Source organism: Cyanistes caeruleus, unplaced genomic scaffold (genome assembly GCF_971803275.1).
Source record: "Cyanistes caeruleus unplaced genomic scaffold, bCyaCae1.hap1.1 HAP1_SCAFFOLD_361, whole genome shotgun sequence".
In the NCBI taxonomy this organism is placed as follows: domain Eukaryota; kingdom Metazoa; phylum Chordata; class Aves; order Passeriformes; family Paridae; genus Cyanistes; species Cyanistes caeruleus.
In genome coordinates this window covers 19,971-34,582 of record NW_028256122.1, presented here as the reverse complement: position 1 = coordinate 34,582, position 14,612 = coordinate 19,971, and the positions used below count along the sequence as shown (strand labels likewise).

The 14,612-nt window shown below is 56.8% G+C and overlaps 1 protein-coding gene across 1 annotated transcript in view; it reads right to left on the bottom strand.

The window, feature by feature from the left end:
- Positions 1–961: 961 nt before the first annotated feature.
- The window catches only part of LOC147645405 (kinesin-like protein KIF1A), a gene marked incomplete at its 5' end in the record, with an annotated part of 30,422 nt that continues 16,771 nt past the window's right edge, over positions 962–14,612 (bottom strand). The window contains 24 exons of the mRNA XM_086874650.1: positions 962–1,547; positions 2,614–2,732; positions 2,811–3,003; positions 3,103–3,249; positions 3,382–3,506; positions 3,806–3,883; positions 4,033–4,245; positions 4,490–4,635; positions 4,746–4,807; positions 4,948–5,081; positions 5,315–5,429; positions 6,847–6,870; positions 8,284–8,310; positions 10,264–10,369; positions 10,702–10,786; positions 10,876–10,942; positions 11,053–11,161; positions 11,825–11,880; positions 12,037–12,155; positions 12,519–12,609; positions 12,948–13,116; positions 13,764–13,902; positions 14,199–14,284; positions 14,366–14,484. Coding sequence (XP_086730776.1) covers positions 1,505–1,547; positions 2,614–2,732; positions 2,811–3,003; positions 3,103–3,249; positions 3,382–3,506; positions 3,806–3,883; positions 4,033–4,245; positions 4,490–4,635; positions 4,746–4,807; positions 4,948–5,081; positions 5,315–5,429; positions 6,847–6,870; positions 8,284–8,310; positions 10,264–10,369; positions 10,702–10,786; positions 10,876–10,942; positions 11,053–11,161; positions 11,825–11,880; positions 12,037–12,155; positions 12,519–12,609; positions 12,948–13,116; positions 13,764–13,902; positions 14,199–14,284; positions 14,366–14,484 — 2,572 coding nt within the window. The remainder of the gene's footprint in view (positions 1,548–2,613; positions 2,733–2,810; positions 3,004–3,102; positions 3,250–3,381; positions 3,507–3,805; positions 3,884–4,032; positions 4,246–4,489; positions 4,636–4,745; positions 4,808–4,947; positions 5,082–5,314; positions 5,430–6,846; positions 6,871–8,283; positions 8,311–10,263; positions 10,370–10,701; positions 10,787–10,875; positions 10,943–11,052; positions 11,162–11,824; positions 11,881–12,036; positions 12,156–12,518; positions 12,610–12,947; positions 13,117–13,763; positions 13,903–14,198; positions 14,285–14,365; positions 14,485–14,612) is intronic.

Here is a 14,612-nt window from a genome sequence, read left to right as displayed (position 1 = left end):
CACAGAGCTGTGCCAGATGCTGCTGGCCACTTGGGAAGCCCTGAACAAAAACATCTAACCATGGGTGAGAAATGGGAGAAGAGAGAGAGCTGCTGCTGGAGGAGGTGGGAAGCAGTGGTGGCTGGAGGTCTTTTCAGCAAAAACACCTCTGATGAGAGAAGCCCCCAGATAAACATGCTGATGGAGTCAGAGTGGGGAAGAGGTGGGTGCTTGTTTCTGCAGCAGAGGAAGAGTGAGAAAACACCAGCTAGAACAGAAAAAAGAAGCCCCATCCCCACCCTGACACCATTTGATCTGCTTTGAGTCTGTCATCCTGCTAGGAGCAGAAGAGATGTGCAAGCCCTTTTGGGAAAGGACAAGAAAGATCCTGTAGGGTGGGATGGCCATTCCTAGTCATGGCTCCTGCAGAATTTTCCCATTCCAACTGAACCTCCACACTCCCTGCAGGGTTGGGATCCTTGGCATCCTGGCCTAAGAGTGGGAAATCCCTCGGATGTGACACCTGGGGGTCTCAGGCTGGAACAGTGGAGGTGGCCCAAGTGCTCTTGGTTGGAAAGGGTAGCCCAGCATGGTGTGACAGACAGAGCCATAGCCAGAGCTCTCCATTTCCCTCCAGTAGGACCAAGCTCCAAAGTGCAGTGACCCATCTGCAGGGACATGGGTGCCCTGGCCAGTTGAAACTGTGGGCTCTTCCCTTCCAGAGGTAGATGGGACAGGTAGAAATTGCCTTCTTTGGGAAGACATGGTGGGGGCTGTCTGGCCGCTGCTCAGGTGAAAAGTAGTTTTAAGCTGCAGGGGATGGCAAAGCAAATAGTTGGGGAAGGGCGTAGAGTGAGGGTGAGAGCTGCGCTGCTGCCAGGCACAAGCCAGGGGAAGGCATCTCCGGAACCTCAGCCCACCAGCAAGGCTCTCCCCTGCCTGGGGGAGGCATTGGCTGAGGGCCAGGACTCAACTTACGGTATTTTTGTGATGTAAATAGAAATAAATATTTTATAAATATAATCTTAAAGTACTGACACCTGATCTTACTCTGCTGTCTCTTGCAGAAACACCAGTAAATTAGGGAAACCCCACATATAAATTACCACTTTCCCTTCACCTGAGGGCAATTCCTCCTGCTCTCCCAGCTCTGAGCTTGCCCTGCATTCCCATCTCTCTAGATCAAAGACCAGCTTTTAGACAAAACCACCCTTCTCACTCCCTCCTTCTGATAGGGACCTTTTTTGGAGTGTTAGATGGTGTGATATGAAGGTCACCCATGGAGGGACAGGCAGAAGATGGCACGTGCACAGGGACCCTGCCCAGACAGGTCCAGGCTTTTGCAGCTACAAACAGAAGTGAGTTTCCCCCGTGAAGCTGTGAATCAAGACAGGTCCTTCCATGGAGCAGAGAGCTGGGGCAGCAGATGGTGTGAAAGATCAGATATTAACATGGGGAGTCTTCAGACAGAATCAGCTATCTTGATCCTGTTAGCAGACGGATGAAGTGGAGGGTGTTTTTCAGGTTAGATTCTCATCTGGGCTGCTCTCCTTCTGGACAGCTTGGATCTGATTTGGAAAACAAGGGACAAAAGGTGTTAAGAGATGTGGACAGGGAGAAGTCTGGACTCCCAGTGTCCTACCTCCAGGCTGATACTTGAATCTAGACAGCTGGAGGGACATAGAATTAAAGCCTCTTTAGCCAGAGCACACAGATTTCTGTACATTTATTCCTATTCCCCTAGTCCTGCCACTTGTGGTGATCTCAAAAAGTCCATGAGATTGTCTTGTTGAGGAATGAAAACATTCAGTACAGTAGCTTGGTGCGCAGCTTCGATTTGAGCTGCAGGGGTGGGAGCCTGAGGCAAGAGTCTGTGAACTGCTGATCGTTTGCATAAAAAAGGGCACAGAGACCTGCGGCAAAGCCAGCTGAAGGACACTGTGAGTCCTTCACAGTGACAGGGACAGGAAGAGTCCCCTTAGACTAAGAGGGTATAAAAGCCCAGGGTTTCCTTTGTTCAGGGTCCTTTCCCAGAGGCACCCAGCTCCAGATGTTATTTTGTTATTGCACCGTGATTAAATTATTTTAAGGCTCGAGATGTCAGAGTCTCCGCTATGGGAAACCTGTGACTGAGCCAGTCAGGATACCTTGCCCTGAGCGTGTGTGGTGAGTGTAGAAAGTCAAGCAAGGCCCCTGTCAGCTCACTGGAGCCACCTGCTGTGAAGGGGCCTCAGTCCCAGCTTAGGTGGTGCCTGTGTGACTCCCAGAGTGGCTCCTGGATGGTTGGACAGGAAAGTTTCCTTAACTTAAGTCCCAAAAACTCAGTGGGATGGTCTCAAGAACAGTGACAGGCCAGTGGCCCTGCCACCACACATGAATGTTGCTTTGAGCTCAGAACAACACCTCTGTACCACCTGGAATTTGGCCCTAGACTGAAGCACTTAAATGTGGGCGAGCTGAATTCAAAATGAATATGGTCCAAGTTTTGTTAGCTGAAAGCCTGTCCAAGCACAACTCTCCACAGGAGATGCTCCCCACACCTGGATGGGGGCTGCAGCAGGGAAAGCACTGGGAGCCTGCAGCCCTCCAGCAATGGCTTCTCTGCATCCCCCTTCCTCCAGCTGCCCCTGGTACCTTATGGATCCAGCCAGGAGAGGGTTGAAAGCGTAGAGCCAGTCGTGCATGTCCTTGTCACTGCCTGCCTGCAGCAGGATGCCCCGGTGCTCCGTGCACACCGCAAATGTGTTCGGGGTCTGTGAGGGGAGAGCAAGAGCTTAGTCCTTCACTCAATGGGGCTGAGTGAGGAGTGGGGCTGGCTCCCAGTGCCCTACCTTGAGCATGGCCTGCTGGTCCTCACTGTACTCCACCTGGGCCTTGGAGAGGTTGAGTATGGCCCTCTCGACCGCATCCTTGTCTGAGTTGTAGATGTAGACATATGGACGCCGGACCACCACGAAGCGTTTCACCCATCCATTGGTGTGAGGCTCCAGGAAGTGCAGGTAGCCCTTTTTGGAGACGATGGGACTGCAGAATGGATCAAGGGGTGGAATACAGACCATGAGGAAGTGGCAATGATAGGGCATGTACTCCCTGCCCATAGGTGGCTGCCCCAGTTGCTCCTACCTGACTCGAATCTCCTGGATGTCGGGCACCAGCAACCGCTGGGGTTCCTTCTCCTCCTCAGGCCGGCGGGCTGGGGACTTCTTGTGCTCTCCTTCTACCACAGGTTCCAGATCGGGGCTCTCTGCCCTGGAGGAAACCTGGGGGGGTCTGGGGAAGGAGGAGAGGATGGAATGTAGGAAGAGTGATGGCTAGGGAACATCCATAGACAAGGACCATGTCCCAGTGATTCAGCTGCTCTGTTTGGCATATGTCACCAGAACCTCCCAGCCAGCTTCTTACCTGACCTCCATGGCGTTGTAACATCCTTCCACCAGTGACGGGCAGGTCGAGGAGGGGGTGAGAGTGGTGACCCCAAGAGCTGGCATGGAAGGGTCTCTCATCAAGGTCACGGACATTTCAGACAGCTGTGGAGTAATGGAGGTGTGAACTAGAGTTTCTGCACAAAGCCAGGCACATGCAAAGGAGCAGGCTCCTGCTCAGACAGGGAGATGCAAGACCCCTGGCTGGCAGGGTCCTCTCCTGGCATAGTTCTGAGAGCCACCAGTTCTGGGAAAAAACAGAGCAAGCAGAGGGAGCAGACACCCCAGAGGAGACATGACTTGTGCCATAGTGCCCATCTGGCCCCCACCCAGCCATTCCCCTGCCAGATGCACACCCCTCCTTGGCCCTACCAGCCCAGCAGAGCCTGGGGCAGCAGCAGTACCTTGCTCTCACTGGCGCTAATGCAGACGTGGCTGTGGCTGTACTCCCTGTTGAAGGTGTGCGTGAGCAGGCGCAAGCACTGCAGAGAGAAAAAGAGGACAGTGGAGCATGAGGCACATTCCACCTTCCACTCTTCTTGGGCTTTCTCCCCCCACCACCCTGAGCTGCCTTGTTGGAAGCCACTTCCTGGCTTCATCCCGGCAAGCTGGGTTTGCTGCAGGATGCTACCTTCACAGCCAGCTCCTTCTGCCTCTCGCTGGGGGTCTCAGGGGGAGAAGTACGGCCTTCAGGTGCCCCATCAGCAGAGAGTGGGGAGGAGATGCAGGAGTTGCTTCGGGACTCAGAATCTTCACTGGAACATGGGGACAGGGTCTCCATGCCCAAGCGCTGGGTCGTCTCCAGCTTCTCACGCAGCAACAGGTAGTGTCTTGTCTTCTCCACCTGAGCACAAGCACTCAGAATCAGGGGTGGCCCTTTCCCCCATACCCAGGCCCCCCTTAACCCCATTTACTCCTTAGCTTTGGATCTGCTGGGACCTGGCTAGCAGCAATACACAGGAGCACAGTCTCATTCCTGCCTCCTCCCACAACCGAGATGGCTGTGCCATCCAGGGTGGGGGATCTCCCCAGCACCAGTGGAGCTGTGAATTGCAATGTTTCAGCCCATTTCTAGCCCAGACTCTCACTTCTTGCAGAAGGCTGAGTTTCTCCAGCTCCCACTGATGGTCAAGGATAAGGCTGTCACTGCGGGGCCGCCAGCCAGCCAGGTTCTCCTCTCCCCGGACATAGGCTACAGAGGTGTCCAGAACACGCCGGCGCCTTCTCTGCATGCCTGTGGGCACGGACACACAGCTGGGGGGACAGACGCACAGCCCCTAACCCAAAGGCCTGGCTGTGCCTCCCTGCCCCAGCTGAATACCTGGGCAGAGGTGTGGCACCCACCTGGGCTGCCGGCATCAGCCACACGACAGAGGCTGAGCTCGTAGACTCCTGTCACGCGGTTGCTGGGAGCAAAGAGAGATGTGTTACTGGCTTTGTCCCATCCCCACTCCCCAGTTTTTTTAGCCAGGCTGCTGGGATGCCCTAGAAAAGCTCCAGTCCCTAGGTGATGGCTCTCCTGTCCCCAACAGGAGCGCCCTGGTACCTCTCAGAAGCCCGCAGACTGCCACTGCCAAAAAGATTGCGGATGGAGCGTGAGGCAGGAAGTTTGGCATCCCGGGAGTAGAAAACCATGCAGAAGTCTTTGGTGATGACGGCAGGTTGAGTGCAGTTCTCCATCTGCAGTAGGGCAGAGAGAGGCATCAGGAGTGCTGCAGGGTGGCAGCCCAGCAGGTCCCTCCCACCCCTGTGCCCAGATTCCAGTCCTGGGGTCCCATGTGGCCCCCAAGCACCAAGTTGAACCCTGCACCCCATAACCACGAGCTAAGGAAGGGCTCACACTGGCTGCACCCCAACAGCAGGGGAAATACCAGACTTTGCTGATGTATAGTGACCCCAACCAAGGTCCTTGCCTCAATGTAAGCTGACAGGGTGATGTAGATCTTCTCCCGGTAAGGAGTAACACGATTGAGCAGCAGCGAGTTGTGCATGGAGCTATCCCACGCTGCCTCAAACTGGTAGAAAGTCCTGCCAAAAAAAACCAGCAGGGCCAGTAAAACCATCTGGAACCCCTGGCAGGCGAGCAAGGAGATGTCATTGTCCCCCCCACAGCGCTGCAGCAGGCCTGCAAGGACACACAGACATGCATGCGCAGTGGGGACAGATGGGGACAGCCACTCCAGAGGGCACAGGCTCAAGGCAAAGGGCACAAGGCATGGTGGGAAGAGGACATGGCACCCTTGAAATGGCCAATGGACTGGGGTTTTGGGGACGAGGGACCACGGGAGGAGTGGGGGGCTTAGATGGGGTGCAGGCAAGGCAGAACAGGCTAGGAAGACAAAGGAGGGCGAAGGAGGGTTCATGCTCCACCCCTGTGTTCAGAGCAGGGGTTGCCACCCCCAGTGCACCTGGGCCAGTCCCCACCATCCAGCCTGGGGCACAGCACCTCCCAGTCCCTGCCAGGAGCAGCTGTCACCATTTGGGTGATGATGGCCAGAAGGGAAAGGAGGGAGGATGATCAGCACTAGGGGTGTGCTACCAGCCCACCGCTGGGAGCACAGCCCCCCCACCAGCCAGGTCCCCTTCCCCAGGGCTGCCCCTGTCTGCCATCCCTGGGCCCCAGTGAGAAGCTGGGGACCATGATATGGTGGCTGGCCCCTGTCAGGCTCCCTCCCCTGGCTCTTGCTCTACCCTCATTGCCAGCCCCATTCCCCCTCTGCTGCCTCAGGCCCCTTTGCTGTGTTTTCCATGGCTCCCAGGCTGGGAGAAGGAGCAGGGGACACCTGGTCCCACTCACCCATGCCTACAGGATCCTGGGGAGGATGGCACAGCTCACCCATATCAAGAGTGGCAGCTGCTCTCCTTGGGTTGAGCAACTGAGGGTGAGGAAGCAGGAGGTGGCTCCAGTGAGAGAGCACGGGGGATCCCCATTTCACCCCCTGCACCACTCCTGGGCTTCCTCCGGGGTCAGCATTGGCTTTATGGTACACCCACTCCCCAAAACTGCTCAGAGCTGCCACGGCCCCGGCTCCCGCCTGAGCATCCTCAAGAAGCTGTGGTTCAGCTGTATCTCAATGAGAACACTTCAGCACATCCCTGAAGCAGCATCCAGGTGGCTGAGGAGCAATTTTAACAAGAGCCAGGGCAGCCAGCAGGAGTAGGGAGAGGTTCTTGACTGCAATATCCCCCATGTTGGAAGAAGAGGGAGAGTGACGCTTTCAAAAGGTGTATAAAATACATAACCCCACCAGTGTGAGTGAGACACAGCCAAGGCGAAGGATTGCTTTGCAGACACAGGTTGCTTAAGAAAAGAGCGCTCCCCAAGGAGGAGGAGGAGAAGAGGAGCCTCAGGGGAGGGGAGAAAGAGCAAAAAGCAAAGGGAGGAGGCAAAGGGGAAAAAGAGAAAAGCAGGAGGGACCAGACCGAGCAGGTGCGCGTGAAATACCTAGTGTCATTTCCCAGCGAAATGCTATAAGTGGAAGGTGACCCAAGGACAAACACACACATGTACACACACAGAAAAACGACAGGTCAGAAGAGCCCCTCTTGAAGGGACTCACACATAATAGCACCACTGGCCAAGGAAGCTCCAGCCTCGCTGAACCCAAAATGGGAACCAAAAGGAGCTCAGTGAGGGCAGACAGAGGCTTACCAGCCTGGGTGAGAACCCTCTGCCTCCCACTTTCCTCATGGTCCAGCAGCTGGGAAGGAAGCACATGTGCTCCCCATGCCTTTAACTCTGCCCCTGTGCCATTCCAGGGCAAGGAGCTCCCACCCAGCGCAGTCTCCTGGGACAGTGCCAGCTGGAGGGATGAGATATCCCACTGCCACTCACACAGCAGGTGACTCCTAGGCCCATCCCTTGGTCCACAAGGAAAGCATCATTGTGCTGAGAGACCACAGGCAGTGCCAATGTGAGCCCACATCTCTCACAGTGGGAGGCTGGATCAATGCTGTATCCCATTTCCTGCATCCTGGGAGGGGACAGAATGCTGCTGCAGGGACAGCTCTGCCCTCGGACATCTGAGCATAACCAGCTTTGAGTTTGTCAGGAGGACAACCTTCAGACACAAAGTTACGTGCCAGGACTCAGGACGTTCCATCCCTTGTCTCCCAGGCACATGCCCCTCTTCTTCTGCCATGGGCCACAGTGGTGGGCCCCTTCCCTGAGGCCTCAACAATGCTCCCATCCGGAGGCTGGTGGCACATCCACAAATCTGGCATCTCTTGTGAATATGCCAGGCTCACCCAGTGGTCCCAGCTGAAGCCTGCAGTCCCCAAACAGCCACTGCCCCTTTACACGGGGGCACAACAGTCTGTGCCACGTATGCACCCGCTGTCACACCTGCATACGGACACACGCTGCCCTACACACACAGGACAACCGTGCACAGGGTGGGCGGCTGCTGCCACACCAACTGCAGCGCTGCCATTGTTACCAGGTGCCCAGGAAAGGGCAGGACAAGCCCCAAAAATTCCACTGTCCTCACCAGCCCTACTCCAAGCAGCACCTGGGTCTGAGCTGGGGCTGGGGCAGGAGACAATGGAGGGTCCGGCACACTCGGTGCCAGATGTCAGAAAAGATGGGAGAGCAGCAAAGTAGAAAAGCAAGAATAAAACCCAAATCAGGCAATGGAGACGCAGGCGTGCGAGGGGGAGCGGCAGCCAGCCAGAGCGTGGCCCAAACGAACAGCAAAAGGGGTCGAGTGAGCAAGAGGTGCCAGCGCAGGAGGGAGGAGGGATGGGGCATGTGAAGGGATGAGGGGCTGGATGTCCAAGTGCTGCCTCTGGCGGGAGTGAGCGTGCCGAGGCAAGGGGGTAGAAAGAAAGAAAGGAGAGAAGAAGGAGAGGTGGAAAAAAAACCAATGGAAACAAATAATACCTAGGCATATCCGAATCAAGAAACTGCCTGCGAAAACACAAAACAATCACATGGTTAGTGTGGGCTTAGATGGGCAGTAGCAGCTGAGGGAAGCGAGGGGGGACACCAGGTACTGCCCCCCGCGCCTCCACCCTGGGCGCTCGATGCAGGGATGGATGCGTGCTGAGGAGAGAGCTAAGCCACTCTCCCAGCCTCTGCCTGAGTGGCTCCAGGGCGCCGGGGAGGCTGCAGAGGGGAAGCCAGGGCTGCTCCAGGCAATGGAGGCTGCGTGGCACAAGGCAGCAAAGCGGGGAGCGCAAGCAGCTGGGAGGAGGGTGAAGTGGGCACTGGCTCTGCTCTCTGCCTTCCTTCTGCCTGTCCTCACAGCTGCAGGGTGAAGCATGCACGTCTGCATGTGGAGTGGAAGTGGGGGGCATTGCAGCTAGTGCTCTGCAGGCAGCTGGCCACCCCCTCCTCCCCCTGCCTCGTCATGGGCAAGCTCCACGGAATAGATATGGGACAGATATGACATGTGCACCAGTCTGTGCCCCCAAGTGGGGTCTCCACACTTTACTCCACACCCCAAGTATTCCCCCAGACTGAGCTGTGTCCCCTTGTCCTGCAGGACTCATGGGGCGGAAGGAAGAGCAGGAGGCACATCCCTCCTGCCAGGCTACCTTAGGCATGCTGAAGATCTCATATGGCTGCATCTGGGATGAGACAATCAAACAGATCAGGAGCTGACCAAAAACTGTGCAGCCCCAAGAGCCAGCGGGAGCCACAGCCACCCAGCTCCCAGCAAAAAAAACACCACTGCTCCAGTGGCTGGGTCCTCCTCATCTGATCATACCCATCTGGCTTCCTTCTGTATACCCAAGGCTGTGACAAAGTCTCCTGGTCCAGCACTTGCATGAGTGCTGAACCCAGGACTCACCTCTGCTGCCCAGATACTCTGTGCAGGTTGCTCTGCCGTGTCCAGGAGCTGCCCTGAGAGTGCTCAGGGTGCCAAATCCTATCCAGACTCCCATCATTCCCCCAAAAACAGTGGGGACAGGCCTCCTTGGCACAGTGGTGATCACAAAGCAGATGAAGGAAAAAGGGGTCCCCAGGGCCAGGATGTTCCTACACCAATGACCACAACGCACACAGCAGGACCAGTCCTGCTGCTCCCAGCGCTGGCAACAACCAGCCCCGTCTTGTCACAGCTGCCTGCATGCACACATTCTAGCCAGAGATCCCCACCGGTCCCCCAGGTTCCACCAGTAGCCCTGGTGCAGAGCACAGCTCTGCCCTCTGTACCCATGACTCCCCCTGCCACTGCAGCACTCACACCAGGGAGATCTTGGAGATAAAAATCTTCTGGTCCCAATTCTTTCACACCCTGCCAAACCTACAGTGGGGACAGCTTTAAGCAACCTGGTATGGTGGAAGCTGTCCCTGCCTGTAGAAGGGGGTTAGGAATGGAATTATCTTTAAAGTCCCTTTCAGCCCAAACCACTCTGTGGTTCTATGACAGCTCCCTGGGATAGGCAGGAAGGGATGGGCATCCCTGAAGACCCACAGTGGGTGGGAATGGCTTTCCTGCATTAGTTACACACAGATAGGGATCTGCCATGGGTGCCAAGTGCCCTTTCCAGCAACTTTGCTGGGACACAGGACAAACAGCCAAGCCTCCTCTAGCCATGGAGTTGGGACATCCTCCTGGCACCAGCACCAACTGCCTCCCTGCGCCAGCCCATCACAGCCAGCACCAGAAAGCAGGACCCACACACAAATTCCCTTTAGTGCCCTCCCCAACACAGCGAGGCCTTGGGGAGGAAGAAGAAGGGGGTTGGCAGCCCTGTACCCCAAGACCTCATGCAGCTTCAGAAAAAACCTGCCTGAAGGCAGCAGTGGGTCAGCAGAAGGGCCAAGAGCCTTCCAGGGGAGAGAGGGGCTGCTACTCAACCCCTCCATCCCTCACCACAGCAGGGGAAGAGCAAGAAAGAAAGCATCACGCACCGGTCATCCTGGGAGGGGTGGATGTACCCAGAAGAGAGGATGTTCAGGGACAGAATGTTGGGGTCAATGAGTGACTCATCTGCTTCTGGGGTGTTCCGGATTCGACCTGCAAACGCAGCACAGAGTTGCCTCTGAGGTGACAGGCAGTGGCCCTGTGAGGGTCCCTGTGAAGGCAGGGGCAGGCTGCCTGCACCCCACTGGCCATTCAGGCCACTGCTGGTCATTCAGCACCAGAGATCCAGCTCCTGGACATGGTGGCAGGGGCTGAGGTCCACTGCAGTGTCCCATTGTCACCTGCCAGGCAGCTGCTGCTTTACCATTGCAGGGCAGGAGGGGAGACAAGGCATAAAGCTCCATGTGGGAAGATGAGAATGTGGGCAAGAAACAGTGTGAGAGGATGCCTGGGAGCTCAGTGGGCTGGGGGCTGGCTTGGCTTACCCACAACCAGCTCCCGTACTTCCTTCCAGTGGATGAGGCTGCCCGTTTCATGCACCAAGGTGACACTGATTCTCCTCTGGATGCCCTGAGACCCACAAGGCCAGAGAGAAGGGACAGTAGTTAACGCAGGTCCCAGCAGGAGTCAGCAAGGACAGCATCTTGGGCAGAGAGTACCTGATGAAGGAGGAAGGTCCCATGGCATGGCATGCCTCCACGGTGGTCCACAACAGCAGGGATGTAGCTGGAAGAGAGGATTGCAGCATGACACAGAATCCTGCCAGCCTGCCCAGAGGTGCTGAGCACTGGGCAAATCCCTTGCTGCCTTCTCCCTCTCCCTCACTATCCACTTACTCGCCATTGGCCTCCAGCTCACAGATCTCAAAGAAGACCATCAGGTCGTACTTGCACTGGCAGGGGCCAGCACTGGGCCGAGTCATGGTGCTCAGCTTTGTGGCAGGCACTGCAGTGGGTCAGAAAAGACAGGTAAGAGGCTGAGCCTGCTGCTGGCACTTGGAGTGAGGCCTATGATGGCAGGGAACGGGCAGAGCAGTCAAGGATCTCAGGGCACGCACAGAGGCAGCAACAAGAGCCTCATCCCAGGGACCCTGCTGGTCACTGGCATGCCTCTCCCTTGCCCCAGCATGGGGTGTCATTGAGAGAGTGGCCTCACCCATGCCCAGGATGCACACAGTGTGCCTGCAGGCTTGGCAGGGGACATATCCCAAAACACACAGTGCTGTTACAGGCACTGCCCGGGAACAACCAGAGGGAGACCATTGTTTTTTAGCCAAACCTCCACAGCTGGGGTCTCAGCACAGCAGGGATCCTGCCACCCCTCTGGGACATTGGGGCTGGGTGGCCACCTGAGTCACCCAGAGCAAGCAATCTCTTCCCTGCTGCTCTGCAGGAGGTGAATGGGGGCTTTCCATCTGTTGAGTATTGTGGAAATGGGGAATTCCCCATTCTACCATGTGGAAATGGGTGTCTAGGGCTTTCGGGTGCTTCAGCCCATAGTACATTTTGTGGTGCCTCTGGGGTCCTAACTGGTCCCTCTGGGGAAGGGGACACCCACCCAACATGGGAACTATGGATGGCCACAAGAGTAGGAGGCTGGGTTCCCTACCTGGTTTGGAGAGTGGCATCACACGAGGGAAGTGGCGCCGGGATGGCCTCAGTGGGCTGCAGACAGAAGCAGCTTGGTTACAGCATCTCCAGGGACCCCCAAACCCAGCCAGCCCCACCTGTGCCTTGGGGCCACCCTGGGTCCCCAGGCAGCCCACTGCACCAGAAGCCCTTAGCACAGACAGAGGCTGGGGGTGGCCAAGGTGTGCCCACCTGAGGACATCCTTGCAGAGAGGTGGGAAGGGGTGCTGCTGGTAATGGCCAAACACCTCAAACACAATTGGCTGGCTCTTGATGTATTCGATGAAAGATTTTGTCACCTCCACAGCGATCTAGAAGAGAAAGAGCTGCTGAGCCACTGGCAGTGCAGTTTAGCTGGGAAAGGGGGTAGAGCCAGCAATAGCACCTGGGATGTGGAAGGGTCTGTCAGTCCCCTGCACCCCTCACCCTCTCCTCCCCCCATTCAGGGATTCTCTCCCCACCAAGATCACTGCAGTGAAATCTCAGCCTTTTCAGGTGGACGACAGTGGCTTTTGGTGTTTTTCCTGCATGTCCACCATGTCTAAGCCTGGTTTAGCTGGGTGTCTGTGAGGTGCTGGGAAAGTCAGGAGGAATCTGCTTCCCTGGGAGAGGACCCAGTCAATGGCCCTCCAGCAGCTGCAGGAGCAAAGGGGTGGTAGAAGAGGGGTACGCACATTTTGGACATGATAGAAGCCCAGGGGTGGCCCTCGTCCTGTGTTCTTCAAGGGTTCTGTTGAAAAGGCCTCATCATGGCGATGGATGAAGCTGTGGAGGGAAGGAAGGTTGTTCAGGGTGGGGTGGGGATATGCTGGAGCAGGGAGAGGAGTGAAAGCAAGGGACCACAATAGAGCCTATTCCCCCTGGTGCTGCTGTCTGCACCCTTGGCTGGCACAGGACTTCCTGAAGGTGGTGGGAGCCTCTCCTTGCCTTTTGCTAGTGACTAAACAAGTGCTTGGGCAGATTTCACAGCCCTTGGTATTGCCTCCCCATCCACAAAGGGCTCAGAGTGTGAAGGAAACTTCCCAAATTCACCATGAGCCCCCAGGTGAATGATGGCTGGAGTTTGGTGGAAGAAGCAGGGCTGGGGGGCACTAGGGGCTCACTTGAACTGGCAGAAGATGTCAGCATATTCTGCAGAGATGCTGGAGGCTTGCAGGACTGTCACACGGAAAGTGAAGATGCTGCCCAGCTTCAGGTGATCCAAAGCCACCTCCAGCGGCCCGTCCGGTGCAGGCTTCTCCGGGCTGTCCAGAAGAAGATCCTCTGGGGTTGCTGCAGGGAGGAGAAGGCCCTTAGCAAGGCAGGGTGTCTTCCCCTCAGTGTTAGGAACATTTAGGAACAATGCTGAGATGCTGGAGCATGTCCAGAGAAGGGCAACAAGGCTAGTGAAGGGTCTAGAACACAAGTCCTGTGAGGAGCAGCTGAGCGAGCTGGGGTTGTTTAGCCTGGAGAAAAGGAGGCTCAGGGGAGACCTCATCATGCTCTGCAACTACCTGAGAGGAGGTTGTAGCCTAAGGCTGTAGGTAAGGGCTGTTCTCTTCTTCCAGGCAACCAGTGACAGGACAAGAGGACACAGTCTTGAGCTACACCAGGGGAGGCTTAGGTTGCACATTAGGAATAAGTTCTTCACAAAAAGGGTGATTGAGCATTGGAAGGGGCCGCCCAGGGAGGTGGTGGAGTTACTGTCCCTGGAGGTGTTTAAGAAAAGCCTGGATGTGGCACTCAGTGCCATGGAAGTTGACAAGGTGGTGTCAGGTCATAGGTTGAACCCTAAGGCTTTTCCCAGCCTAGCTGACTCTGATTCTGTGATTCTGTCTGCCAGCAGCCCCCCACTGGGGCAGTGGGCTGTCAATGCCAGGAAGGGTGCAAGAGGCTGGGTGCAGGGGCCCACTCCCAAACTGCCTGTCACAGCACCTCACCTGCACAGGTGTTGTTGTTGACTTCATCGGCGGACGGACCCACGTCGCTGACCTGCCCCTGACCTTCGACTATGCGCAGCTCCTCCTGAGAGGTCCCCGAGCGAGACATCCCGACCGCTGGGCACGACTCTGACTGGAACTGTGCCAGGAGGGGAGCTCAGGGATGCTGGTGGTCCCCAGGGTGGTCCTGCTTCCAAGTATCCCAAGCATCCAAGCACCTCCAGCTCCCCTCTCCCACCCCATGGCAGCCCCCCGGGACATGGGCAAGGGCAGGATGCACTGGTGGGTGCCTGAGCCTTGGTCTGCCTGGTGGACCGAGAGCACATTCCTTTCCCTCCACCTCTAGGAGCCTGGGGGTCCCCATGGGGAAGCACCGAGGTGGCAGGCAGGGATCTGGGATCCATGGGCATCCACCAAGAGCCGGCCCCACCTTACCTTCTCAAAGTGCTGGTCATCAAAGGAGATCTTGGCTGTCCCTGATTGCCGCACACCAGAGCCATAGTCGGGGGCTTCTTCATCCGCTAGAGGAGGATGAGGGTGAGTCAGCACAGAGGGTGCAGAGGATGCAAGTGGCACATTTTGTGGGAGGGGTTCTCTCCTACCTGAGATGGCCTGGACAGCCACACGCAGGAAGCCCTTCACCTCGCCCTTCTCGCTGACGATGGCCACGCGGTGGACCAGGGGCACGGGGTAGAGGAGGTTGCTCAGGTAGACAAAGGCCCTGCCAGAGAAGGGGGGGACACACAACAGGGGGGAGAGCGGTCACTGCTCCCACCCGTGAGTCCCCAGGCACGGCTGGTGTGGCCGGCAGCGGCCGGGATCCCAGGTCACTGCTCAGGGCGCGACCGC